Genomic DNA, 26039 nt, shown 5'->3' with positions numbered 1-26039 from the left:
TCGACATGAGGGTTGGCCAATGTGACAGCAGTTCTTCTCAACCGACCAGTGATATCATCTCTGAAGAGAACGATCTCATCTAGTGGGCCAAACAAACTTAGTCTGGCCGGATTGCTAGCCCAGACTGCTTCACCAGCCAAGCTGCTTTTATCCTGCCGTTCGGAATTCGCACTGGCGATGACTCTGCGAATTCGGCTAGTGAAAACCTCAGGTACTCCCTGACGGGGCAGCACACACGCACCACCACCAGAGAAAGAACTTGCCCATGGGTCATTATCACCGGGCACAAAGACGAGCGTGGTATTGGCCAGGAGAAAGGGAAATTCCGCGATCACTGAAGCTAGAGCATCGAAAGCCTCTTTATATTCTACACTGCCGCCCTTGGTGCCGCCCGCCATACTTGCGGCAGAGATAAAATTCCCTATCAAGACCACGCTAAGAGGGAGATCGTTCGTATCGGTGGCTGATGAGTTGTACGTCGAGAGAATGGCGCGAATGGCTTCAAGGATACGGGGACTGTCCAGTGTACACTCTGCTAAGATGGCAATTTTCGTCCGTGGTAGATGTTGTGCCGTGATATCGTCTCGGTCTGCATTGTTATCCGATAAGTCTGCGATGTGTGAGGTGGAAGGAGCAGATTGGGTGTATACTCGTCGTTGAAGCCGTCGCATTTGGGCGCCTATGCCTTTCTCGCTGCCGACACCCAAGAAATCGATCCAGCCGAAGCTAGCCCCAACGCTGGTATGTACATTCATTTTGTCGGACTCGAGACCGTTTGAAGAGCCGATTGTAAGGCTGCGTCTCTCAGCAGGAGGTCCCGCCATGGTTTCGGTGACAAAGTGTCCTTTAATCTGGCCGCCTACGCCAGCGGCTGTGCCGAGATTCGAGATGTGAGAACCATCCTCCTCATATGTTCCTTCGACAAGGACGATCATTCCAGGACAAAACCAAGCACCACCCACTGGGACAGGGCGGGCTATGGACAAATCCAGAGTGACACTGCCGGAAAGATCTGTCAATGCAATATCGCCAGCTGCAGAGTACACCAGCATGCCGAGAAGGAGGTGTGACGAGCCGGAGCGGCCCAGGAGGTTTGAGATAGGGGTGATTTTATATGCTTGTTGGAGCGTGGCAGCGCTACTGCCAGAATGAAGCAGACTGGGCGGTCTGGTCGATGTAGTAAATGATGGCGCCTGAAAAGATTCATTTCGCATGAGGCGCTGGTGCACCAAGTGGTATCGGTTTCGGAACATGGCTACCTTGTGCTGTGTCGGTGGTAGCAGAGACGCTTTCCCCGAAGCAGTCTCTAATGTCTTCTTGGTCGTTGAGTAGGTGAGCCTAGGCTGCTCAAATGCAGTTATGACTTGAAGGTAAGTTCTTATGTCCAGTTGTTGCTCGTCCTCTGTTTGGGGATCTGATTCTTCAACGTTCAATCCTGAAATGCCCAAGCTAGTTTGACTGTCCTCTCTGCTCACATTGGGTCGGTCTGCAAATGAACCAGACCGAGAAAGAGTCGGCGCCGCTACTGAACTGTTCGTCCGAGAAAGCTTTCCCGAATCGAGTCGGCCACCAGACATACATGGTTCGAGGGTTTTGAGAATGCCTGTTAGTTTTTTGTCTTGGCCATCTTCGATGATCAGTCCTCCGCCATTTCTTTTCCATGTTTTTGCGATTTCGTCAAGGACACGCTCCGCGAGGCCCTCTTCTCGCCATCCACTACCACAGAACTTGCCTATAAAAGTAGACAACAGACCCAACCCAGAGGATGTGAGGGTCAGATTATGTTTCTTCGTGAGGGTTCTAAATGCGACCGGTCGTAATGTCTGTGGGGGCAATAGGATCGGAAGGACCGTAGGGACATTATGCGACGTAGCTGTGTTCAGCTGTGCTGCGAAAGGCTGTCTAAGTGTCGTTGGTCGGCCCTTAATTGGATATGCAGGAGTTCCGAAGCCAGGCGATGAGGACAGAAGTTGGTCCTTCGAGCCTGTTGCACTTGGCTTGAAAACCGGTGCGGGTAGTTTGGGCGTTGATACGGGTTCCTCCATTGTCCTCATGAAATAGTACTGTGTATTGTAGTTAGAGTATCGCGGATTTCAAGATTGCAGATTCACATGCACATACAAAGAAGAGTGTAAAGTGGTTTTTTGGCCGACGCGTGAAAGCGCGACGCGTCGGAGAAGTTTTGGAGAGCGGGAGTTACTTCCTATATTCCAAGAGAACGCAGCGCAGGCTATAGATTTATCCTTCCCTCGCTGTCGCAAATCACCCCGTACGACTCACATACTCCCATCAACGTTTGCGTCGACTGTCTCAGTACCGTGCATTCTATCACTCTCACACCGCAACATCTCTTGCTATCACTGGCAAACATGTCTACAGCACGCGAGACTGGGAACGAGAGCGTATCAATTCCTCATCCCACGGACGAGGCTTCAAGTCTGTCGCCTCAGGAGCAACTGGCTGAGCTCACAGCCAAAGCAACCGCCGAATATGCCGTCAAACACTTCTCGGAAGCTGCTGAATTGTATTCGCAGGCAACAGAGTTACAGGCTGAGATCAATGGAGAAATGGCTCTAGGGAATGCAGATCTACTGTATTCATATGGAAAGTGTCTTTTCTTCCTTGGTCAACAAACAAGCTCGGTGCTGGGTGGCACTGCGGCATCAGCACAGCTGTCCTCAAACAGGGGCAAACAAGGGTCCAAGAAGAGAAAGCCCGCCGCGACCAACACGACAAATGGAAAGAGTTCGAAATTGCCCGCCGTCGCAGAAGAGGACACAGTTGCCAACGTAGGTGATGTTGTTCCAGAACAGAATGTCAAGCCGGAACAGTCCACCTCCGACAAACCCTTCTTCCAGATTAGCGGCGATGATGAGAACTGGGTGGAATCAGATGAAGAAGAAGCGGATCAAGACCAGGAGGCGGAAGATGAGGAGGATGACGACTTTGCAGATGCTTACGAAATGCTGGACCTCGCCCGTGTTCTGTATTTGAAGAAGCTGGACCAGGCTCAAGAACACGAACTCGAAGAATCGGAAAAGGGAAAATATGTCGCATCGATAGACCTGACACCAGAGGTTAAGAAACTGAAGAGTAGTGTCGCCGACATCTATGATCTACAATCAGAGGTCTCTCTTGAGGGCGAAAAATACTCAGCGGCCGTGATTGACCTGAAACATTGTCTTGCATTGCGAGAAGAATTGGAACCACCAGAGTCCAGCATTCTCGCCGAATGTCACTACAAGCTCAGCTTGGCCCTTGAGTTTAGTTCACAGACACAACAACGCGATGCAGATGGAAACCCGACAGGCGAGCTCCAGATTGACTGGGACATTCGAAATGAGGCCATTGCACAACAGGAGAAGGCTATTGACTGCTGCAAGCTACGTGTATCCAAAGAAAATGCGGCAATTGAACCATTGGAGGCTGGGCCACAGAAGGACAAGGCCATGGTTCAAGTCGAAGACGTCCAGGACATGATAGGGGAAATGGAAGTGCGATTGGCCGAGCTTCGCAAGCCTCCGGTCAATGTTAAGGAGGAGACGGAGATGAAAGAGCAGCTCTCGGGTATCTTGGGTAGTATCCTGGGAAGCGGTGCCACGGAACAGGAGAAAAAAGACAAGCTAGCCCAAGCGTCAGAGACGGCGACCGACCTGAGCGGACTGGTCAAGAGAAAGAAGCCCAAGACGTCGCTGGAGAATGGGGGAACAAGTGGTCTGGGATCTGCTGCATCCACGCCAATCGCCATGGCCGAGACTCCTGAATCAGGACCAACGAAGAAACGCAAGGTGGAGTTTGTTGACGAAGTACAAGCGTCCTCACAAGAGAAGAAGTCGAAAGTAGAAGATGTTACCGATACATGACAGTTACGAAAAACATGATGGGGTTCTTCGATCTGGTGTGAGAATTTGGATTCGGAGTTTCTAAGGTGCTGGATTGAGTAGGAGGCCGGGCACAATGATACCAGCAGGGGAGGGTCTAGGTATAGAAACATGTGTGCACTACTTTCTCTCCTTCCGGCCTCACTTTTGATGTACAATAGCCATGGCTTCGACTTCATACAGTATTTCTGGTGCCGCCAACTTCTCGACACCCAGCAAGGTGCTCGGTGGACGATGGTCGCCAATGAACTTGATATATGCTTCGGCTCTGGAGGTGTCCTTATAGTCAAGATTCACGACAAAATGAGTGGTTTTGATAATGTCTGCGGGCGTCGCGCCAACCGATTCCAAACACTTTCTCAGGTTCTCCAAGGCCACCTCAACCTGCTCGGCGAATGTCGGTGGTGTTGTCCCTGATTTGGCGTCCATCCCGATTTGGCCGGCGATGGTGATCAAAGTGCTCGTAGAAGAGATGGGTGTAGTCTGTACATGTGTATATGTCGGACGTGGTGCGTGGACGAAGGGTGGGTTGATCAGTTGGGATTTGGAAGACATTGTGAGAAATGTTATTGAGGAGTATACGGAGTATCAACGGGATATCAAGAGAAGAAGAGAAACCATCGAGCAGAATTTTATACAAGATCCTTTTTGACCCAAGAAAGCTTTTGGTATTTATTACTTCAGAGTTGTCGATCGAGGAACGTGGGGTTAGGGAATCTTACCCAACAATGGAGATGGCCGCTGATGTTTATGGGCATCATTCCTGGCTTGTTCATGGACGTAAGCCACTTAATCGATTTTACCCTACTACGAGCCACACCTGGTGGCAGACAAAGATTGCTTGTGGTGTTTCTCGACCCGTGATCTTGACCTTGATCTATCGATAGGATGAGTGTTGGTCCTTAGGATCTCGTACTCGTACAGCCTAATTGATTGGAATTATATTAATCCGTTCCATGAGGCTGCGGGGGCTGAAGAGGCTGGTGAGACGTCAATGACAATGGACTGTATCTCAGATCTTTCCTCAAGGAGAGAAGTCAAGGACAACCTTGATTTGTTCGCAAGTCTGTATTGATCTCGATCTGTTTGCCCCTCGGGCCATCGGATGGAGGAGATCACCATCAGTACGAGAGCCTGGGGCAAAATGCGGGCGAAAAATTGTACAGTAGTGTGAGAATGTGGGGTCCTTGTGCCGTCTGGCCATGGAGGTTCGAAAATTGACCATCAAACCCCGAGCTCGGTCTCTTTCTCCCGGAGGTTTCTCCTCTTACGAGCCATCTTTGTTCTCGGCATATACATACCTAGATATCCACAGCTCCATTCAATTCAACGCGCATAGTCTGTGGAGCATCAACAAACAGCGAGGTTATAAACATGGCGACGCTCAATGCTGACCAGACTTCTCCCACACCCGCCTCCGAAGAGAGAGCTTCTTCGGTTTCGGGAAGCGATGGCGAAAACGACAACGACACCGTAAGCGGGACTGCCGCCGATGGCAATGCGAGCAAAAAACGCAAGAGGTCGCTGAAAATATCGTAAGTCCATTTACCCCTTTCTCCTACGATCTTTGATTGACAGCGAAATCAGTTGTGAGCTCTGCAAAACGAGAAAGGTCAAGTGCGATCGCGTAGAGCCGGCTTGTGGCTGGTGTGCGCGGAACAACCGAGTATGTGTTTACAAGGAAAGGCAAAAGCCAGGTCTGCGTGTCGGTTATGGCCGTGAGCTTGAGGAGAAAATCCATCGCCTCGAAGCTCTGCTCCAGCACATGGGACGTCGGCTGGAAGAGCACATTACTGAGCATGGTGACCCTTCTCAACCTCGACCAGGGACCGTGCGCATGACTTCACAGCCAGTACAATATCCAGTGGGCGCACCGAATGAACCGCGTCCGTCAAATGCGAGTATTGTATCTCAAGATACTCCCGGTTCCGATCCCCGGTGGGCACCTTCAAACGCCTATGAACGGATGCAATACCCTCGACCGCAGGATGCCATGTCCATCCGCTCAGTAGTTGATACTGGGATGCAAGACAGTGTTTCTCAAAGCGACCCTGCCGCTTCGACAGCATGGTTCCCGACATCAACACCGGCACCGTCAACATCAGAGTCAGAGCTTCCTCCGTATGATCTGTTGTACACTCTGGTTGACCTGTACTTCAAACACGTCAACCCCTGGTCGCCTATTCTCGATCGTAAGAACACATTTGACGCATTCTTTGGTACACAGTCGATGGATGAATCTGACCGAGTACTCGAGCATGCGGTGGTCGCCACAAGTCTGCGATTCTCGAAGGATCCACGCTTGACAGCTGAGTCACGATCTCAATTTTACGAAATCTCACGCCAGAAGATCATGCTGTATGCTCTCGATCATCCAAACGTGAGAGCGTTGCAAGCTTTGGTCATCCTCGCTGTTGACGTCCTCGGAACATCAAACGGCCAGCAGGGCTGGAATCTTTTGGCCTTGATAACTCGAAATATTGCGCAGCTCGGCTTAGACGAAGAAAAAAGCGCATATCTGGAATCTACAACATATCCATCTGCGACATTGCTGCAAGCCTCCCAGCCAAGAAATTGGATCGAGAGCGAGGAACGTCGGCGCTTGTGCTGGATGGCGTTTGTGCTTGACAGATACGCTACTGTTGCGACAGAGGATGCCTTCACCCTTGATGAAAGAGAGATGGATCGATGCCTGCCCTGCCGGTATGATCTGTTCTCGCGAAATGAGCCAGTGGAGACACGTTGGTACAGACGAGGAGCTGTAGGCGAGATGCTAGTCAACAAGCCCGAGAACCTGGGTAGCTTCTCATACCATTGCGAGGTCTTGGGAATTCTTAGCCGCATTCACCGCTTCCTACACCAGCCTCTTGACATCACTAGACATTCCGACATCCAACGATGGCGCGAGACATATCGGGCGCTCGATGGCGAGCTGAACAACTGGCTTCAAAATCTGCCGGGTGAATACGGCAAGATCTCGCAACTATGCCATTCGGATCCTGGAAGTCGAATCTCGAACTGGATCATGCTCCATGCAGCATTTGTCACGTCGGTCATTCGACTGCATTCGTCGGCAGCTTATCCAACAATCAAGTCCCCCGTTTTTACACCGTCTTATCATGCCATACAACGATGCCTTGGGGCAGTGGAGAGCTTGAGAGAAATTGCGCAGGACGTCCTCAACACCGGCATGCTCGCCCTTTTAGGGCATCCCTTTGCATTTGCATTGTGGGTTTCTGCTCGACTCTTGCTCGTCCATGCAGCTACCATGGAATGTGAAGTTGATGCCAAGATTGGCTTCTTCATTTCCACCCTCGACCAAATGGGCCAGCATTGGCAGGTTGCACGAGATTATGCTAGGATCTTGAATGACGTGCTGCAAGAAGGCAGTACTGGTGCTAGCAGAACATTCACGGCAATGAGAAGGTAAGTTCTGCTACTACCTTGGATTGCGCATTTGACTAACACGAGCAGGACTGCTTACGAGCTCAATCTTCTGATCTCACAACGCCCTCGCTCTGTCTTGGATTCAGCTACGACTCATAATGCACCACAAAATGAGATGGAATATCTCGAAGTGTTTGACTTCTTCAACTATCCACGATTGAACGCGATATCCGGGAATGGCTTTGACCCATCTGGAATTGTATCCCCGATCGGCAACAATGCAGGAGCACAAAACCAACCGCCGTCATATCGAGCCACACCGGCATTTGTCATCCCAAACCCCGAATCCGACTGGTTAATCTTCAAGCCACCATATGAATAAAACACCTTTTGAAGGGTGTGCGTCAAGTCACGCTCTGAAGGAAACATTTTCCACGACCAAGTTATGGGTACAACGGGATTTCAGATATTTCTGACCTCATCTGGGTTACTAAGTAACAGACTACTGTTCTTGTGAAGGTACATTTGCCCTGTCCCTATCCACCCGCATTTCAGCTATACCCTCAAACTTCTGTGCCGACTCTGAGCTCTCCAACCCAGCAACGACCGCATGGCAGTCCCTGGAAGTATCACTGGCCCCGATAATGCTATCTCAGACTTATGTTAAGACCTGTTCTATGGGCACACTCATCTTTTTGAAGCCAGCCTTGACGGGTTCTCGCGCGAGCATTCTCTTGAGCCAGTCATGGATCACCGGAAACTCGGCAAGGTCGAAATCCTCCTTGGGGGTGACCAACGGCATGATCACGTAGTAGGAGAGAAAAGCGAGGTCAGCATATGAGTACTTGTTGCCCACGAGCCAAGGGCCGTCGCCGCCGCCATGCTTCCCCGTCTGGGCCTTGAGCAAACCCTCCAGAACGCCACTGATACGCTTCATCTCGCCCAGGTAGCGCTCGGTAGCGCTCGGGAGCTTCTCGGGATGAAACTTCTTGAACCAAGAGTATTGCCCAAAGTACGGCCCCTGGCCGGAGACCTGGTAAAACAGGTATTGTCTGGCATGGTAGAAGTCCGAGGTACCTGGAGCGAAGCCGAACTTGTGCTCAGTATCATACTTCTCGAGCAGATATTCGATGATGGCACCGCTCTCCCAGATAAGGATGTCGTTGTTGTTGGGGTCTTTGATGGTAGGAAGTCGACCGTTGGGGTTTATTGCGGTATATTCTGGCTTCTTGACATCTGCGAAAGGGATGTCAATGATCTCGTAAGGAAGGCCTAGTTCTTCCAGCAAGGTGGCGACCTTTGGTGGGTTGGGGCCTGATTTGCCCCAGAGCGTGAGTGGCTTAAGTCCAGATGCCATTGTGTGGGTTGTGTCGATGTTGATTTTGATGCTGGAAGTGAAGACAATCTTGTCAGGGAGAACCAACTGCGAAATTTATCTTCAGAGAGGGACAATGAAGCTGAATGAGTCGATGAAAATCTTCAAGCAATGCATGGGTAGGACAGAGAGATTTATACATGTTATCACGACTTGCGATGTGATGCAGTGCGTACGAGTCCATCCCCTGGCATCTTTCTACATGTGATTCACTCCTGTTTCTCGTCACTCCTCGTCGATCGAGCATTGGACCGTCCACGAAGGCTGAGGCAGTTCGGTTTGGTTTGTCAGGGACATAGACATAGGCCCACAGCTGAGAAGCCTGGCCAATCATAGCAGCGAAATGTTCGCAGTGTTTCTTCGGAACGGGAATAGTTCAAACCCACAAAGGTCCTCATTACTCAGCGAACATCGGCGCCTCGTATGATTGTGATCGCACAGACTCCATCATTGACCTTTAGGTTTACGACATGGTGGACATAAGATGCACGTTCCGGAAATCGCCTTCACTCTCGATTGACCCTCCTCCCATATCAGGACAAATACCACGAGCGCTTCTGCCCCCACGCACACCACCTTTTGCGTCGTGAACCCTGCCCGGGGCAAAAGACATCCGTTTCAGCATGGCAATCACAAGCAAAGGGTGCCAGACCTGCAAGCTGCGACGAATCAAGGCACGTTTCCTTCTCCCTTCCTTGTCGCCGTCGCTCCTAACGAAGCCTTCACAGTGTGACGAGGGCAGACCAATTTGTGAGCGATGCACCAAGTCCCGTCGTGTGTGCCTGCCCACGGATGCGGTCAAGCAAGCGACGTTCTCGATCCATGTCGAGAACCGCTACGCGAGCGGCGAGGTCCATCGCCCTCGAGGCCCTCGGTCGAGTTTGACCATGCTCCGACCGCAGATCAACATCCAAGCCTGTGCCCTCGCGTTCTACCTCCGCAATTACGTCGAGCCCACGGAAAAGCACCCACGTTTAAGCACCTGCGTGGCCGAATCGCTACTGGCGTGGCGCGAGTCCAGCCGCCACAGGACGTGCCCCATGGTCGACGCCGGGCTCTCGTCCCTCGCGCTGGCAGTGTTTGCGAGGACACAAAAGTCCGACGCGGCCGCCACAGGAGCCTCGTCAGCGTACCACCGGCTTCTGGGCTTGGCCAGGGGCCGCATCCGGACCGTCGTCGGGCCCGACGTCGACCAGAGGAACGTCGAAGCTTGTCTCCTCACGGTGTTGTTGATGGGTCGCTACGAGGGATCCGTGCACCGTCCAGGCATGCTGACGACTTCATCTCCTTCTTCTCTTTCCGCGCCCCGAGATTCGTTCATGAGCCTCCGAAGCTGGCTGCACCACGACGGAGCACTGGCCATCCTGCACGTGTGGAACGACCACCTGAGCCAGTTGGACGACGCGGCGAGCTGCATCATCAAGCACACCCGTCGAGGCTTGACGCTGTCCGCTCTCCTCAGAGGCATCCCGCTGGCGGATTGGCTTCTCGACGGCGAGCGGTTCGGAGAACGGGATTTGGATCTCGACTACGACCGCATTCTCGTGCCGACGGTCAATCTACGCTACGCCGTGAATCGGCTGTTGCTGAAGGGGCAGGCGGGTCGTGACGCCGCCGCCGCCGCCAGCGATCTGTCCACGGCTGACGAACTCGACGCGCACGCGAAGAAGCTAGACACAATGTTGGAAGAGTTCGCCACCAAGATCCCCTTTGCCGGATCCCGACGGCGCTTCTTCCTCGGTGAACAAGCGCGAACCTGGTCGACTTGGCCCCAAAAACACTTCTTCACCCCCTTTGTGACAACGTACGAGGATCAGGGCTACGCTGCCCTCTGGGCGCTGTACTTTGCGGCCAGGATCCTGGTGAACAGTACACGTCTGAAGATCCTGCGGTTACATCCACCCTCTTCCGACAGGGAGATGAGGTCGGCGTACGATCAGGCACGAACAGAGTGCCTCAGCAATATTCACCTCATGGCCGGTGACCTGGCCTCGGTACACCCGTTCGTCTTGGACAGGGTGGTCGAATCCACGACGACAGACCCCGCCACAAGCAGGTGTGGCTCGGATCCGCCTTCGTCTGCGTTTTCGCTCGTCGTGAAGACCGACGAACCCGTCAGGCCGCATTTGGCCACGTTGATGGTGTGGCCGCTGTCCGTGGCGGGGAGCGTCGAAGGCGTTGGTGCGGACCGGCAACGTTGGTTCCGCTCGGAGCTTTCGGAGATCGGGAGGATCGTGGGAGATGGGATCCTCGAGTGTGCAGAGACGGAGCATTGGGTAGTATTGTGAAGATGAACTTGTGGATACCCTGTTCTCGCTCCTACGACCTCTCTGCCACACTTTGTCAGCGAACGAATCGCACGGTGGCACACGCCGACGGGGACGACAGCATTTCTTCATCGGGAAACATTTTTGATTCACGATCCCACAGTGTGAGGCAAATTCGGAGAAGGTCATCATCATAGGGCACTACTTGTTTGTATGTCGTACAGACTCTTTCCCCCCCCCTGTCTCTCTGTCCTCCAGAGTTCTTTTTGCACTTGCAAACACAAAAGGGCCCCTGAAAGATAAGAATCATGCCGGGAAATCTTTTTCGTTTTTGGCCAGTCCCGATTTTCCGTTACAACGCCAAACGCTACAATAAAGAGGAAAACAGGTATCGCCGCTTTCCACACCGTACTGGGAGAATGACAGAAGATCAGTTGGCCCAACCCTTGCTCATCTCCACGGCCTTTTCCCACCGAGCAAAGCGCGACGCACTCTCCTCCTTGGAGATGGCAGGCTTGAACGTCGTGACGCCCTCGGTGTTGACGGCCTTGAGCTCGTCGATGCTGTCCCACACACCTACGGCGAGACCGGCCGCGATGGCAGCTCCTAGAGCCGTGGTCTCGCGCATCGCCGGTCTCTTGACGGGGATGCTGATCAGATCGGACTGCGTCTGCATGGTGAGGTCGGAATTGCACATGCCGCCGTCGACGGCCAGTTCCGTGAGCTTGTGGCCCGAATCCTTCTCCATGGCCACGAGAATGGCTTTTGTCTGGAAGCAGGTGGCCTCGAGTGTGGCACGGGCAATGTGCCCTCTGTTCGTGAACGCCGTGATTCCAAAGATGGTCCCTCTGGCGTCATCGATCCAGTATGGCGCGAACAAGCCGCTAAAGGCGGTGACGAAGGTGACACCGCCGTTGTCGTCGACCGTCTCGGCCAACTGGCTGATCTTGCTCGAGTTCTCGATGAAGCCAAAGTTGTCGACAAGGAACTTGACGCTGGACCCGGCGACGGCGATGGACCCTTCGAGCGCGTACATGGGTTTACTGTTGCCGCCAAAGTCGAAGGCCACGGTGGTCAACAGGCCGTGGGTCGAGATGACGGGCTTCTCACCCACGTTGTAGAGGATGAAGGAGCCCGTGCCGTACGTGTTCTTGCCCAAGCCGGGGGTAAAGCCCTTTTGGCCGACGAGCGCCGCGGACTGGTCACCAAGGCAGCCGGTGATTGGGACGCCCTTGAGCACCGTGGAAGCAAGAGAGCCATATGCGGATGGGTCGGAGGAATGCACAATCTTGGGGAAGTGCACCTTGGTGCGGTCGATACGGAAGAAATCGATGAGTGACTCGTCGTACTTGAGAGTCTTGATATTCATGAACATCGTCCTGCTGGCGTTGGAAGGGTCGGACACAAAGATGTTTCTCTTGAGGCCTGAATGAAGAGGATTAATGTCAAAAGCCCAAAATGACACAAGCTAGTTATGATAGGAATAAAATTGCTTACCTCCGTTCAGCTTGAAGACGAGCCATGCGTCGATGGTTCCGAAAGCCAAAGTGCCCTTCTCATAGGCTGCCTTGACTTTGGGCTCGTTTTCGAGGAGCCATAGAAGCTTGCCGACTGAGGGATATGTCGATAGGGGAAGGCCACAGATGTCGGTGAGTTTGTCAGCACCCAGGCGTTGCTTTAGTTTGCGGACTAGACCCTGGGTACGGGTATCTGTCCAGACGATTGCGTTGTACAGAGGCTCTCCGGTCTCCTTGTCCCACACGACGGTGGTCTCACGTTGATTCGTGATGCCAACGGCCTTGATGCTGTTGATGTTGTGGCCTTGATTCTCGAACTGCTTGACCGCTCCGTCGATACATTCCTCGACTCCAGCCACGATCTCGAGAGGATCATGTTCGTGCCAACTAGAGGTCATTCAGTCAATTTACAGGCTGTTCTCAAATTCAACAGATGGCCTGTCCTTACCCTGGCTGAGGATATATTTGCTTGAATTCAAGCTGGTGAGAGGCCACAGGCTCGCCTTGTTTGTTGAAGATCAAGAACCGAGAGCTGGTGGTTCCCTGGTCAATAGAACCAACGAAGACCTCTTGAACACTGCCCATATTGATTACTGGTTGAAGGACTTTGAAAATGAATCGACACGAGAACTCGGAGAAAGAAGGTTGGAGGAGAGTCTGGAGGGTGAACTGAGGGGTCTGGAGAGCTTCTCTGGGGAGGGGGGAAAGAGACGTGCTTTATAAAAATCGTTGCGGAGATTGTTGGTTGCTCGACATGTGCTCCGTCCACAGCTGAAGCGAGGCACATGGTCGTATGACCCTACCCGATTCTCCCTGGTCCCAGTAGACCGGGGCGGAGGCCGAGATGCTCGGTATATTGTCTGGTCATGTCGAGTCGTGTCTTGGTGGCCCTCGGTGTCGTTCTGCAGGCAAATTCCCGAGCATGGACTGTTATCACCCCGAAACTCCACGAAGTATAACCCACACGTCCCGCTTGCTCATCCTATTTCGGCCCATGGGACCGGGAGGTACACGCGGAGTGGGCTGGGATGATTGCGAGATTGCCAGGGGACAGAGCCACATGGCGCGGGGAATAAGGCTAGAAGTGGAATGAGCACGAGGGGCGACCCATGCTACAAAATGAAGTACGAGTAGCCTGACTTGTATTCCGTACAAGTGGCTCAGACACAACTAAAGCACCTCTGGACTGGATCTGTGTAGCATCGTCTGTGGAGAGAGAAACCGGGCGGAGGGGAGAAACTCGGGGTTGAAAGACCGAGGAAACTGGAGATGCAAATAGAGTTATGGCCAAGAGACTAAGCCAAGAAGCGTGTCATTCAGTTGTCTGACAGTGACTGACAACGCCTTCCGCTGTGTGCCGGGGTAGGGATGGGCCAGAGATGCACCCAAATGATTGTGTCAGACAACGATATGTACCTTCAATACGTAACCGGCCGGACACTGGAAAATCAGAAGTTCCGGGCTGAAGGTAAAAGGGCGTTTCCTCGGCGTATTCCGACTATGTACTGGTGCAGTATGACGAATCTTCCACCTTTTGCCTCTGCGCCTTGTAACGACTACGATATTACACAATCTCCAGTCAGCAAATTCATAGGATAGCTGAGTCTTATGACCGTCAGCATGCACTTTCTCTCCGCGACCATGGGCACAGCTCTGAGATCCTAGCGTACCCCAAAAGCCTCAAATCTCAAACCCGCATTCTGCGCTCCAGCTGAAATCAAAATGGCGACTGCGCTCAAAGGTATTATTTTACATACAATAAATCAAGGGTCTTAGTGTCCGAGATATCCGCAATTGACGCTTAGGTATCTCGGTATCACAGTCCGACTGTACATACTTCGCCTGGTAACACTGTTACCTGCCTACGGGCCGCTTTCTCCCAGGATGAGACTGGTCGTTTCACGGACCCACCATCCATTCTTGTTCTAGACTTCATCCGAGCCTGTAAGGGCCGAGTGTCTCCTAGACATGCCTGTCAGACCTTCCCTGCACCGGTCGCACAACCCTGGAAGGCGGAATGAACGTGGCGTGGTATGGGCACCCAGCGTGGGCGGAATCATGGAGATGGCACATCTCTCCCATCTATATAACATTGCTTCCCCCTTCCCCCATGGGCTTCCATCATCACTCTCACTCCATCCCCCACAAATCCACGTGGCAAAATCCTGAATCTTTCTAGCAAAGGGTGCGACTTTGCTTTATGTCGTCTTCATCAACAGCATCCTCAGCCTCCGTGGAAAAATTTTCAGTCGCCATGCCCAAAACCGCCCACGAGGAGAACCCTCATCACGATATGCCTCAGCCTGCTAGCAGACGAACGTCTGTTATGGGCGTGCCGGCCTTTGCTGAGCACGGCCCTCTGGTCGATCATAAAATTCCTCAGGCAGACGCCGTCCAGCAAGAGCCAGATCTCACATGGAGTCGTATCCGACACTTTCTGCGAGAACCCTTTTCGGAGTTCTTTGGAACTTTCATCCTTCTCATGTTCGGAGATGGTGTCGTCGCTCAAGTGGTGCTCAGCAAAAACACCAAGGGTGACTACCAATCCATCTCTTGGGGCTGGGGGTGAGTTTGTACTCTTTTTACGTGCGCTTTCGGTTTTACTGACCAGCTTACAGTCTCGGTGTCATGCTCGGTGTCTACTGCAGTGGCATCTCAGGAGCGCATCTCAACCCCGCCGTGACTTTTGCAAATTGCGTTTTCAGGAAATTCCCATGGAGAAAATTCCCAATCTACATGCTCGCTCAGCTTCTTGGTGCAATGACAGCCTCTGCGGTCGTCTATGCCAACTACAAGTCTGCGATCGATACTTTCGAGGGTGGAGCAGGTATTCGTACCGTAACTGGCGAGAATGCTACTGCCGGCATCTTCTGCACATACCCAGCGGCTTTCATGACCAGAACCGGCATGTTCTTCTCCGAGTTCATCGCTAGCACCCTGCTCATGTTCCTCATCTACGCTTTGAAGGACGACGGAAACATCGGAGCGGGTCCTTTGACACCGCTCGGCCTCTTCTTCGTCATCTTTGGCATTGGTGCTTGTTTCGGGTGGGAGACAGGCTATGCCATCAACCTTGCCCGTGACTTTGGTCCTCGCTTGGTTTCCTATATGATCGGCTACGGTCATGAAGTCTGGTCATTCGGTGGATACTACTTCTGGGTAAGTGACTTGATGTCCATGGCAATTTTAGGTTTGTGACTGAACCTAACTGTTCTCATAGATCCCAATGGTTGCTCCTTTCTGTGGCTGCACTTTTGGTGGATGGTTATACGACACTTTCCTCTTCACTGGTGAAAGCCCAATCAACACTCCATGGATGGGCTTGAAACGATTCACTCAGCCTAAGCGCTCGGTTTGGTCCAACACTTATGAACCCAAAGACGACGAGAGCCGAGTGTAGATGTGGATATCTTATTCAGGCGTTGGAGGTGGCAAAAAGGTCTTCTACCTGAAGAAGTGATTTTGAGCTATGGGTGGAGTGAGAGCTGGAGACCGATGTAGATATTTGGGAGGCGAACATACATGGTTTGATGCATTGAATATAGCAAAGAACATGGAGTTCGCTCAATAGGGTATTTTGTACATACGATATCGGAGCACAGAGTATAAGTGTGAGATGAGCAATGAACATATGAAGACCAAGACCTTCTTCTGAATGTATCTTTTTTTCACGTCGTTCTGGCTGAATTATCTCCAAATAGTATCGAGAATCTCGACCTGAAGTTTTTAAGTTTGCATTCCTCAAATATTTCATGCTATTCCTCTCTCTTTCTGGATCAGGCAGTCGTTGACTCTCGACGTTTGAAATCTTCACATGAAGATATTTACTGGCGTTATGCAATTACTTGTCTTTCAGGCCTCATTTCCAGGCGAGGCTACACCTGGAAGTCAACCTTTAGAAGCGACATGCTGCGGTCATTCGGGTAGGGGGCAGGATAGGGTGAGGACGGATGTCCAGAAGAGTTGATCTGTCACATTTGATCAGCTGGACAAAGGGGGCCTGTGTTACCAATAAAAAAAAGACTAGGACACTGAAGCCTGTTCCAACGACCCTCTTTAGACAAGAAAAGATACGACATTGCCATCTGAAATTTGTAATTTTATGAAATTGTGTGATCGAGGTGACTAAGTCATGTAGCGAGGCTTCACGGATTGATATCGGTAGACACGAGAGCTGTGCCAATATCAGAGGTGCAGGGATGCCATCAACTCACGAGAAGGCTGGCAACTTTCGAGATCAACCGGCAGCCCTCGTTATATATCTCAGCATAGGGGTACCGACTGCGCGTGGTATCTGACTTGCTCAGCTTATCTTTACTCGACCTGAGAGCATGTGGAACTTTTCGCGAAGAGACCCATGCCTTTTGACACTGGGACTGCGAAGACTGCATGACCGGGAATCGTGTCTCCCCTTTCTTCCCAGTAGAGAGAAGATCCTCGACTACAGGGGTATGACTGGCCATGGATGCCGTCTTCCTCGGTCCGATATGGGTGTCACAGCAGATTGCCGAGCATGGATACATACCCTAAGATCATACCAGGTTGGGTCTTTTCTCTTCTCAGGGGATCCATCTCAGCCGGACTCTCCAAGCACTACGTTTATTGCATGCTTCTGATGCCAGGAGGACTCGGGGCCCTGTTTACCGAGTGTCCGTCAATTCCTCCATCCGCTGAGCTTGCGGAACAGCGCTATGCTTGGCAGGTATCTCGTCTGAGGATGATCCGTTCCAGTCTGCCGGTAAAGAAGTACTGTATGAGCTTAAACGAGACGTCGTGTATACCTCACACCACAGAACCTTACTGGTCTCGCATACACATAACACTGCATGAAGACGTTGTAAGCCGCAGTAGTTATCAGCCGAGGGATAATGTTCCGAATTGCCTGTATTGCCTCTTACAATACAGTACCACAAACCAGACGTGAACGATGCATTGACCGCCAACATGGCCCCGTTATGGTTGCGACGCTGTCAACTAGTGGTATTGGAATTTTTCCAACTAGTGGCCAAAATAGCCAAGATGGTAAGTAGATCCGGGCTATTCCTGATCTCCGCCTGAACATGTGTATTGTACTTCGTACTCGTATCTGAGGCCAATGCAGGTCGGTGTCTCTATACCGAGATCACGTGTCTGGCCAAGATGCTCAGCCTTTCGGGCCTCAAACACCGAGACGCTTTTCACTTTTCTCCGCAGTTTTGGAACCACCATGGACCATCGCCACTTGCAATCTGCATGCGCATCATCGCACAGCTTTCGCAGCCTCCAGATCTGGGGAAGTTCAAGCTCGTTACATCTTGAACCCTGTCTGTCCACTCTCGGTCATCGATATGCCCCGAAATCTCTCAATTATGATCAAGGCCTCGCCCACGTTGTCTCCTCTTTCTGGACAGGTGATCGTGTTCAAGAACTGATACAATTCATTCAAATTACTTTGCCTCTACTTCTTTCTCGGGGTCCTTGAACATCTTCTAATCTACTCTGTACACTTCTGCCCAGCTATCCATTTTGAGCGTGCTGTGCATTTCTTCCTTTTTCCTCTCTGCACCACATTCTTCTTTCTGAAGGACTACAACACCAACTGACAACAATCCTAAGCTTGCAACTGACAATGGCTTCTCGGTTCTCTCCGCGGCGGCTCTTGAGGCCACTCGCCTATGGCACAGGACTGGCCGTCGCAGGTACGACTGTCATGTACATAGCCTACCGCCCTAGGAATGTTCCCGGCGCAGATACGCTCGCTCCCAAACCCCCACGAAGAGACGCAAATGGCGTCATCATTCCTCCCAAATTTCCCTACATCAAGTCACGAGCCGAGCAGATTGCGGATCTGAAGAAATCCTCGTCTGCATCGCCGTCTGAAGAGTACGATTTGCTTGTAATTGGCGGCGGAGCCACAGGAACCGGTATTGCGCTGGATGCGGCTACAAGAGGTTTGAAGGTGGCTCTTGTGGAAAGAGATGACTTTAGCAGTGGCACAAGCTCAAAATCCACAAAATTGGTCCATGGAGGCGTCCGATACCTTGAGAAGGCTGTATGGAATTTGGACTACAATCAATATCAGCTAGTAAAGGAGGCGCTGAGAGAACGAAAGAGCTTCTTATACACGGCACCCCACCTGAGTTCGTGGCTCCCCATCATGCTGCCTTTGCAGAAGTGGTGGCAGCTTCCCTATTTCTGGGCGGGAACAAAATTCTACGACTTCCTGGCCGGTTCAGAGGGTATCGAAAGCTCTTATTTCCTCCCTCGAAGCAAGGCGCTAGATGCGTTCCCCATGTTGAAGAAAGAGAACCTGGTGGGAGCTCTGGTTTACTATGATGGCCAACACAACGATTCGAGAATGAATGTTTCACTGGCGATGACTGCTACTCTCTACGGCGCGACGACGGTCAACCACCTCGAAGTGACAGGTCTCGAGAAAGACGCCAATGGAGTGTTGACGGGTGCAAAAGTGCGAGATCTGATTGCCGACAAGGATGGGAAATCAGGAAATGAAGATTTCGTTGTCAAGGCCAAGGGCATTATCAATGCAACCGGCCCCTTTGCAGACGCCATCCAGCAAATGGACGAACCGGGTACGAGAGACATTGTGTCACCAAGTTTGGGAGTCCACGTTGTTCTTCCTGGCTATCTCAGTCCTCAGAACATGGGTCTGATTGACCCCTCGACTTCCGATGGACGTGTTATCTTCTTTCTCCCTTGGCAAGGCAATACCATAGCAGGAACGACAGACGCACCATGTGCGATATCACAGAATCCAGTGGCTGGAGAAAAAGATATTCAATGGATTCTGGACGAAATCCGAACGTATCTAACGCCAGACATCGACGTTCAGCGGTCCGATATTCTCGCCGCATGGTCAGGTGAGTTACCCACAAGACACTTTACTCATTGTTCTAGAGTTGAATGGCTAACGCAAATCCTCAGGTATCCGCCCTCTTGTCCGAGACCCGAAATCCAAAAATACCGAATCTCTTGTTCGAAGTCACCTTGTCACTGTATCTGATTCTGGTTTGCTCACATGTGCTGGTGGAAAATGGACCACTTACCGCCAAATGGCTGAAGACGCGGTTGACGAAGCCATTAAGGTGTTCAAATTGCAAACCAAGCCTGTTACTTATGTTCCTGATATTAGCGGTGTCAACGGTATTGACCCAACTGCGAAGATCCTCGACGGTACTTGCCAAACCCATCATATCCGCCTGCTCGGTGCCCACGGTTACTCTACCACGCTTTTCATCAATCTAATTCAACACTTTGGTCTTGACATGGATGTCGCGAAGCACCTCGCAACGGACTACGGTGACCGCGCCTGGGATGTGGCCGCAATGGCTACCCCCACGGACAACACGGAGCATTACCCTCGACGAGGCCAACGATTGTCAACTCTGTACCCTTTTATTGACGGCGAAGTACGTTATGCGGTCCGGAGTGAATACGCTCAGACCGCAATTGACGTCCTTGCACGCCGCACGAGATTGAGTTTTTTGAATGCTCAGGCCGCTTTACACGCCCTTCCCAAGGTCATCGATATTATGGGTGATGAATTAGAATGGAGCCAACAGAGAAAGGAAACTGAATGGAAGGATACAGTTTCTTTCCTCGCCAGCATGGGTCTACCGAGCGACCTGCTTCAAATCACAAGAGAGCAGGTCTTAAAGGGGGAAATGACGACAAGCCACCTTGCCCCTGCCAAGGGTGCCTCCAAAGCCGTTGTCCCTGTCAGACCTTCGCTTGAGCCTGTTGCCGAATCCCACGGACCGGTTCCATGAGTACGGCCATTGCATGACGAACAGACCAACGAGAAAAGTTTATCTCCGGCGTCATGATCTGCATTATCTACGAGTGCATTGGATTAAAAACGCTGGACCTCTTTTGTATGATACCATATCTATGATCTGGCGCAGGGCGTTGGGGGAGCTTCCAGGTTCATCGACCACATGTTTCAGGAGTGATTGAGTATTTTCGGACCATTTACATCTATATTTCATCCGGCATTGTTGCTCGGAATGACACTGGGCACGGCCCCGTGGAGCAAGCTGCCTAAAATTTATATCAATTATTTACATATCAATTTTCGATTTTCGTGTGAAATGTCTGTTCCACGTCAGCATTGGGGCTTACCCAGTTGTCGAACTCGGCAGTAAACATGCGATGCCACTCCTTCTGCACAAACACCACGTGGATGAGCGCAATTTATTGCCGATCTATGATAATACTCCCTATTGATGCTCCAACCTGGAGTTGAGGATCGACCCCCAGGTTGCTGAAGATGGATTGCAGTTCTCTTCTCCAAAAAGGTCATTCCGATCGCTCATCCGGATCATCCGAAAAGACTGCAACGATCCAAAAGGGAGAGAAGATTCTTCGATGGAGTCATGACAATAATGAAGGCTTTGTGCATCGGTGTTTTGGATGAAACTCGTGAACGATCGGTCATACATATGGGGATATCATATCCAAGACCAAACCAAGTTTGGGTACAACTGACACCCCAGTTCCCCAGGGACTCCTCGGATACCCAGTTTCTGTTCCTCCGTGCTCTGTATACGGGGCTTTTTTGGAGAACGTGGGGCGCATTTTGCTGCCACCATCCACCCATCCACCATGGCACTACCTCTTCACTATCCCGATACGGGCCTCGAGCCTCCTGGTCGTCGGGGAACCTGATGTGTCGCAGTACACCGTAGCGAGATTTATTTTGCTGATGCGTTTTGCTTAATTATTAGCCTTTCGTATTCTGTCACTCTGTCAAGCAGCAAGCTTTCTACTAGAGCTGAACTCTTTTTCTATTTTGATATTTCGACCATCGAAGTATACAGAACGACAGCAAGCCGTTCGTTATCCATACGATCAGAATAGACCATCACAATGGTTTTTCTAGGAATCATCGACGATAACAAAATCCCGCACGTTCCGGGCACCGTTATCCTCGAAGAAGCATACGCCCATTCCGAAAATGTCACCGGTGGCCTCAAGCATGGAACAGGGCGCAATGCCAATGTTGTTTTGGTCCCTCAGCCTTCCAACGACCCTAACGATCCCCTCAACTGGCCGACGAGCAAAAAACTGACCGTGTTGGGCATCACTTGTTGGGGGTCGATTCTCTATGCGGCCGTTGTGAGCGCCATGCTCAACGCGGCATTCGCCACGATGGCTGTCGAAATCAACACCACGATTCCGGATCTCGTTCTCACGTCTGGGTACCAAACGCTCGTGGTGGGCGTCACAGGACCCATGTTCTCGGCGTTGGCTAGAAAATGGGGGAAGCGTCCGGTGTTTATACTCGCGTCCATCATCTGCCTGGTGGCGGACATCGTCGGATCTTGCGTCAACACTTACGAAGGTGTTCTCACTTCGAGAATTCTTCAGGGTTTCGCGATCGCACCGTACGAGTCTCTGGTGTTTACGTTGATCAGCGACATGTTTTTCGTGCATGAACGTGGAATCTACGCATCTTGTATCAACTTCATCCTGGCTGGTATCTCGAATTTGACCGGTGTTGTAGCTGGTCCTATCGCCTCGAATATCGGATGGAGATGGCTGTGAGTTACTCTTACTTTCCTCCCCTCTTCTGGATTCTGTGAGCTAAGAACAACTCTCGCGACAAACAGCTACTACCTTTTGGTGTTATTCGGCGGTATTCAACTCATCCTACAAGTCCTCTTCGTTCCCGAGACGAGTTACAACCGCGACCACCGATACGACATTGACGAACTCAAAAACGACAACCTCGAAGGTCTTACGGCTCTGGAAATGCAAGAGAAACTCGACATGGAGAAAACCGGCTCCGGCGGCGATACCACGCACGCCGAGGAAGGGATCGCGCACACGAAATCTCAGGACCCGCCACACGCGTACACGAAAAAGACGTGGCGACAAGAACTGGCACTGTTCAGCGGCACCTACTCGAACGAGAACCTGTTGCAACTCTTCCTGGCCCCATTCGCCGTCGTCGTCAACTTGGCGGTCTCGTGGATCTTGATCGTCAACTCCATGTTTGTGGTCTTGTACGTCGTCATCGCCTTCGTCCTGGCCCAACTCTTCGCCCCGCCGCCTTACTCCCTCAGCCCGGCCAGTATAGGCTACCTGTCGTTTGGTCCGTTCGTCGGTGGTATCTTGGGTACCGTCATCCTGGGTGCCCTGTCGGACCCCTTCATCAAATGGTGCGCTCGTCGCAACAGGGGAGTCTACGAACCCGAGTACCGTCTGATCCCTTGTCTCGTCGGTGCTCTCTCCGGGGTAGGCTTGATGCTGTTTGGACACCTCGTGTCCGAGGGCGCTTCCCCTTACGCGACCGCGACGGTCCACGGGCTCATGCTGTTCGGCGTCATGTTTGCCTGCATCGGCACGAGTAACTACGCCCTGGACGCCTACCGAGGCATGGCCAACGAGATTTTCATCGCCTCCATGGCGGTCAAGAACACCATCTTGTTCGGGTTCAGTTACTTTGTCAACAACTGGACGGCTTCCGTGGGTCCCCAACACGCGTTTTACATATGGGGAGCCGTGGCCTTTGCCTTGATCGCTACGGTGCCCGTCATGTTCTTCTTCGGCAAGAAATATCGAAGTTACTGGGCGAGGAATAACTTGTTGGAAAAGATGCATGTCCAGACTCACGAAGAGTGATTTTCTGGAAAGCCCAGGGACAGGTTCAAAGAAGACCTTCTCGAGTGTCGAGTAGTCCGGATTGACTGTTGGGCCGCAAAGATGGACAACGTCAACGACGACTACAAGAGTGTCATGATCAGGAAGCGACATAGATATAGATTGGACTTGGACTTGCTACAAAGTTTTGTTTTGCTTTGTTTAACAGAATAGAATAGATTAGACTAGACTAGATTAGAAGATGGGACACTTAGCTACAGTTACAGAGAGTCATACTTTCGAAGGAGTAGCACATACTAGAGCTAGAAAATAGTAAAGCTTGTTACAGTATAAATAAATGTGTTTTGCTCGTGCTTGTGGTACACATGTATGATCTGGAATAAGAAGGGGTCCGTATGAACTTTTTGTCCAGCCTCGCAATAGAGATTTGTGACAGGGTATGTAAGGTTTGTACTCGTGATAAAAAGGCCTGTCCCCAGGGTCAATCTTTCCTCCTCTTCCCTAGAGGATCCTAGCTTGATGTTGGGTGCTTTCCGGATTTCATGTCTCGGGCACAGATCTACTAATTGTATGAGTTGCTACGTACATATTCGTCCCAAGGTTGAATTCACCCTTGACGAGTGACGAGTCTGACAACGCTCGTTTCGAGGTTGCTTTGGTGGGAGGTGATTGATACCCAGGTAGTTTACGGGATAGATTTATATTTTGCTCCGATGATAGTGTCGAGTGGAAACAAGTTGGGGAACTCTCTTTCGCCAACTCGGAAGACCGCTCCCCTGGGGGGAATTGGACGTTTATATATTGCCGGGGGAGGGAAACAGTTTCTTTTTGGCTACTTTCCCGTAACTTACTAGTTGAAGCTTGGAATGAGAAGGTTTTGAAGGTTCCCAAGCCTGGGTAAGTACCAGGTACAGGGGAGTATGGTATTGTATATATTTCCATGTTACTCTGTAGATTTTTCATTCACCCATGTCCCTGATCTGTTTGTACTGTATTTGCCGTACATGACTCGGTCATAAACCCTACAAACCCATCTGGAAATTCCTCAAAGCTTGGGAGATGGCGTCAAACCCAACCTCCTTGCTCAACTCCAACACGGTCATCCTTCTCCCGGCCTCGGGAGATTCGGCGTCGTCGATGACTCTCGTGACGGCGTGACCTTTGCCGAGGGACGGTCCAAACACCTTGGCCGCCCTGTGAGAGGGGGTGTTGTTCTCCCAAGGGGCCTGTCCCGCGACGAACCTCATCAGGTCCAAGCCGAACCCTTGGGCGGCCGCCCTTTGCTCGGCCGACAGCTTGTCGTTGTAGTTTTGGAACAACAAGGCCACGTCGAGGACGTGGGTCGTCTCCCCTTGGTAAGCGCCCGGCCAGGGGTTGGGCTCGTTCAGGAAAAACGTGTACACCGGTTTGCCCTCGGGCCAGCCCCGTGCAAAAGTCAACGTGGACGAGTAGAAGCCGATGTCGTTGGCGAATCTCAGGAAGTTTTTGAATGACACTTCGTCGTCGTCTTCGACAGCCTTGCCGCCGAGGGAATACGCTTCGATCAATGTTTCGGCGATCTTGGGGTTCGATGCAAACGTCTTGCGGAGAGAAGTTGAGAACTTCTCGCGGCAGTTGGGTTTCAAATGACCCATGAGAAAACCTAGGACGGAGGCCTGTACCGATCACAAAAAAAGTAAGCATCACGTCCGGGAGTTTTTTGGGTATTGTGTCACCGTCTCCGGGGAGGGAGTGGGGAGAGGGTGGTCGGCTTACATCAAATTGACTATCTCCAATCATGATAGCGTCAGCCCAGTCTTTACCTGGCATGCTCTTGTCCGACGGGTCACCGATGGACGCATAGGTGGGTCTGACGGGGACAATCTCGTCGTCGAGCATGGGAGCAAATTGGACAAACGGTGGAAGTTTGGCGATGATTTCATCGGCGGGGAGGGTGAGCAGTTTTTGGATTCGTTCGTCGACACTCAGAGACTCAAGGCCCAGGAAACCCAGCGCCTTGGTGTACATGTCCTCGCATGCTTCTTTGGGTAAAGTGGGTGTAAGGAGACACGATCCTCCGGTCGCAATGACTCGGTTGAAGATTTTTTCTTTCGAGTAAAGTTGTAACGTCGTAGCGGCTGTTGGACCGGCATTAGTTTTTGAGACGTCAACGAGGCAGAGAGATGGGAGAGGGAGAAGAAACATACCAGCTCCGGCACTTTCGCCTATGACGGTGATATTGTCGGCATCTCCTCCGAATCCTTCGATATGCTGTTTGATCCATCTGTACGCCGCTCTCTGATCTCGGAGTTGATTGTTGGTCTTGAATCCCTTGGATCGTAATTCTTCCGAGGTCATGAACCCGGCGAATCCAAGACGGAAGCTGTCAAGTTACCGTCATCAGTCAGCCCGACATTTCAACCCTTGACCTGAGCGAAGAAAAAGACACACAAAAGTGAACAAACACCACTCACTTGATGCCAATGCCAATAACAGGAACACCGTTTTCATTTGCGAGTTTAACAATCTTTGCGTGATCATAGTGTGGCCACGAGTTGGCACCCAATACGAAGCCACCACCATGCATCCAGACAAAGACGGGGATTTTTGTGTTTTGGGTCGTCTTGGGCACGGTGATGTTGAGATTCAGACATTCCAAGTCCGAATGGTTCGTCGGCGGTTTCGGCACCGTCTGCTGGATGAAGAGCATTTCATTGTCAAAGGCCGCGACGGGACCGTAGGACGACGGGCCATGAGCGGTGGCGTCCACGGGTGTCGAGTAGCTCGACTTGACTTGAGCCTCAGCCAGACGGTTCTCGAGAGTCGCGTATTGGACCCCAAGGAACTGGGTGACGCCGTCGCCGTCGCGACCCTTGATCTGGCCGATGGTAGGGTGGTTGATCGTCGCCGTAGTCATTTTTGTTGTTCGGTGGGGTCGTTTCCCTCACAAGATGGCGAGATGACCAAACAGCCAGACGACTAGATTTTCAACTGAGATTCGGTCAATAGCTCAACGGACGATATATCA

At 51.7% G+C, this 26039-nt stretch overlaps 9 protein-coding genes across 10 annotated transcripts; 6 read left to right on the top strand and 3 right to left on the bottom strand.

Annotated features, from left to right (window-relative positions):
• Positions 1 to 2275: 2275 nt before the first annotated feature.
• Positions 2276 to 3892, top strand: PV06_07242 (uncharacterized protein). Its single transcript, XM_016408448.1, has one exon. The coding sequence runs from the start codon at positions 2370 to 2372 to the stop codon at positions 3861 to 3863; it is 1494 nt and encodes a 497-aa protein (XP_016261928.1). The 5' UTR covers positions 2276 to 2369; the 3' UTR covers positions 3864 to 3892.
• A 1267-nt stretch (positions 3893 to 5159) lies between these two features.
• PV06_07241 (uncharacterized protein) lies at positions 5160 to 8821 on the top strand. The gene is made up of 3 exons (XM_016408447.1): positions 5160 to 5416; positions 5469 to 7307; positions 7356 to 8821. Exons 1-3 carry the CDS (start codon positions 5256 to 5258, stop codon positions 7648 to 7650), a joined length of 2295 nt encoding a protein of 764 aa, XP_016261927.1. The 5' UTR covers positions 5160 to 5255; the 3' UTR covers positions 7651 to 8821.
• On the bottom strand, positions 7712 to 9161 carry PV06_07240 (uncharacterized protein). The gene has a single exon (XM_016408446.1). The coding sequence runs from the start codon at positions 8623 to 8625 to the stop codon at positions 7927 to 7929; it is 699 nt and encodes a 232-aa protein (XP_016261926.1). The 5' UTR covers positions 8626 to 9161; the 3' UTR covers positions 7712 to 7926.
• On the top strand, positions 9154 to 12412 carry PV06_07239 (uncharacterized protein). The gene is made up of 2 exons (XM_016408445.1): positions 9154 to 9317; positions 9372 to 12412. The coding sequence occupies exons 1-2, from the start codon at positions 9267 to 9269 to the stop codon at positions 10929 to 10931; spliced, it is 1611 nt and encodes a 536-aa protein (XP_016261925.1). The 5' UTR covers positions 9154 to 9266; the 3' UTR covers positions 10932 to 12412.
• PV06_07238 lies at positions 11085 to 13534 on the bottom strand. 2 transcript variants are annotated; one of them, XM_016408443.1, is made up of 3 exons: positions 12876 to 13534; positions 12408 to 12814; positions 11085 to 12335 (listed from the first exon to the last, which is right to left on the bottom strand). In XM_016408443.1, the coding sequence occupies exons 1-3, from the start codon at positions 13010 to 13012 to the stop codon at positions 11341 to 11343; spliced, it is 1539 nt and encodes a 512-aa protein (XP_016261923.1). In that variant the 5' UTR covers positions 13013 to 13534; the 3' UTR covers positions 11085 to 11340. The 2 variants fall into 2 exon arrangements, with proteins under 2 accessions (XP_016261923.1, XP_016261924.1); XM_016408444.1 differs by having other exon boundaries at positions 12408 to 13534.
• A 476-nt stretch (positions 13535 to 14010) lies between these two features.
• On the top strand, positions 14011 to 16071 carry PV06_07237 (uncharacterized protein). The gene is made up of 3 exons (XM_016408442.1): positions 14011 to 14992; positions 15046 to 15586; positions 15648 to 16071. Exons 1-3 carry the CDS (start codon positions 14628 to 14630, stop codon positions 15825 to 15827), a joined length of 1086 nt encoding a protein of 361 aa, XP_016261922.1. The 5' UTR covers positions 14011 to 14627; the 3' UTR covers positions 15828 to 16071.
• Positions 16072 to 17634: 1563 nt separating this feature from the next.
• PV06_07236 (uncharacterized protein) lies at positions 17635 to 20498 on the top strand. Its single transcript, XM_016408441.1, has 2 exons — positions 17635 to 19287; positions 19352 to 20498. The coding sequence occupies exons 1-2, from the start codon at positions 18036 to 18038 to the stop codon at positions 20194 to 20196; spliced, it is 2097 nt and encodes a 698-aa protein (XP_016261921.1). The 5' UTR covers positions 17635 to 18035; the 3' UTR covers positions 20197 to 20498.
• PV06_07235 (uncharacterized protein) lies at positions 20469 to 23333 on the top strand. Its single transcript, XM_016408440.1, has 2 exons — positions 20469 to 21969; positions 22039 to 23333. Exons 1-2 carry the CDS (start codon positions 21296 to 21298, stop codon positions 23051 to 23053), a joined length of 1689 nt encoding a protein of 562 aa, XP_016261920.1. The 5' UTR covers positions 20469 to 21295; the 3' UTR covers positions 23054 to 23333.
• A 721-nt stretch (positions 23334 to 24054) lies between these two features.
• PV06_07234 (uncharacterized protein) lies at positions 24055 to 25928 on the bottom strand (the record flags this gene model as incomplete). Its single annotated transcript, XM_016408439.1, has 4 exons — positions 24055 to 24687; positions 24788 to 25149; positions 25219 to 25394; positions 25486 to 25928. The coding sequence occupies 4 exons, from the start codon at positions 25926 to 25928 to the stop codon at positions 24055 to 24057; spliced, it is 1614 nt and encodes a 537-aa protein (XP_016261919.1).
• Between the last annotated feature and the right edge of the window lie 111 nt (positions 25929 to 26039).

This window comes from Exophiala oligosperma, assembly GCF_000835515.1.
Source record: "Exophiala oligosperma strain CBS 72588 unplaced genomic scaffold supercont1.6, whole genome shotgun sequence".
Lineage (NCBI taxonomy): Eukaryota > Fungi > Ascomycota > Eurotiomycetes > Chaetothyriales > Herpotrichiellaceae > Exophiala > Exophiala oligosperma.
This window is presented reverse-complemented; position numbering and strand designations above follow the sequence as displayed.

Excerpts from the sequence above, each read along its gene's own strand:
- PV06_07237 (XM_016408442.1), top strand. The coding sequence starts at position 14,628 with ATGTCGTCTTCATCAACAGCATCCTCAGCCTCCGTGGAAAAATTTTCA. Across the intron at positions 14,993-15,045 it reads TCCATCTCTTGGGGCTGGGG|TCTCGGTGTCATGCTCGGTG; the intron begins GTGAGTTTGTAC and ends ACCAGCTTACAG. Across the intron at positions 15,587-15,647 it reads TCGGTGGATACTACTTCTGG|ATCCCAATGGTTGCTCCTTT; the intron begins GTAAGTGACTTG and ends CTGTTCTCATAG.
- PV06_07240 (XM_016408446.1), bottom strand. The coding sequence starts at position 8,625 with ATGGCATCTGGACTTAAGCCACTCACGCTCTGGGGCAAATCAGGCCCC.
- PV06_07241 (XM_016408447.1), top strand. The coding sequence starts at position 5,256 with ATGGCGACGCTCAATGCTGACCAGACTTCTCCCACACCCGCCTCCGAA. Across the intron at positions 5,417-5,468 it reads AAGAGGTCGCTGAAAATATC|TTGTGAGCTCTGCAAAACGA; the intron begins GTAAGTCCATTT and ends CAGCGAAATCAG. Across the intron at positions 7,308-7,355 it reads ACATTCACGGCAATGAGAAG|GACTGCTTACGAGCTCAATC; the intron begins GTAAGTTCTGCT and ends TAACACGAGCAG.
- PV06_07242 (XM_016408448.1), top strand. The coding sequence starts at position 2,370 with ATGTCTACAGCACGCGAGACTGGGAACGAGAGCGTATCAATTCCTCAT.
- PV06_07236 (XM_016408441.1), top strand. The coding sequence starts at position 18,036 with ATGGCTTCTCGGTTCTCTCCGCGGCGGCTCTTGAGGCCACTCGCCTAT. Across the intron at positions 19,288-19,351 it reads TATTCTCGCCGCATGGTCAG|GTATCCGCCCTCTTGTCCGA; the intron begins GTGAGTTACCCA and ends GCAAATCCTCAG.
- PV06_07235 (XM_016408440.1), top strand. The coding sequence starts at position 21,296 with ATGGTTTTTCTAGGAATCATCGACGATAACAAAATCCCGCACGTTCCG. Across the intron at positions 21,970-22,038 it reads AATATCGGATGGAGATGGCT|CTACTACCTTTTGGTGTTAT; the intron begins GTGAGTTACTCT and ends CGCGACAAACAG.
- PV06_07238 (XM_016408443.1), bottom strand. The coding sequence starts at position 13,012 with ATGGGCAGTGTTCAAGAGGTCTTCGTTGGTTCTATTGACCAGGGAACC. Across the intron at positions 12,815-12,875 it reads CAAATATATCCTCAGCCAGG|TTGGCACGAACATGATCCTC; the intron begins GTAAGGACAGGC and ends AATGACCTCTAG. Across the intron at positions 12,336-12,407 it reads CGTCTTCAAGCTGAACGGAG|GCCTCAAGAGAAACATCTTT; the intron begins GTAAGCAATTTT and ends CTCTTCATTCAG.
- PV06_07239 (XM_016408445.1), top strand. The coding sequence starts at position 9,267 with ATGGCAATCACAAGCAAAGGGTGCCAGACCTGCAAGCTGCGACGAATC. Across the intron at positions 9,318-9,371 it reads GCAAGCTGCGACGAATCAAG|TGTGACGAGGGCAGACCAAT; the intron begins GCACGTTTCCTT and ends AAGCCTTCACAG.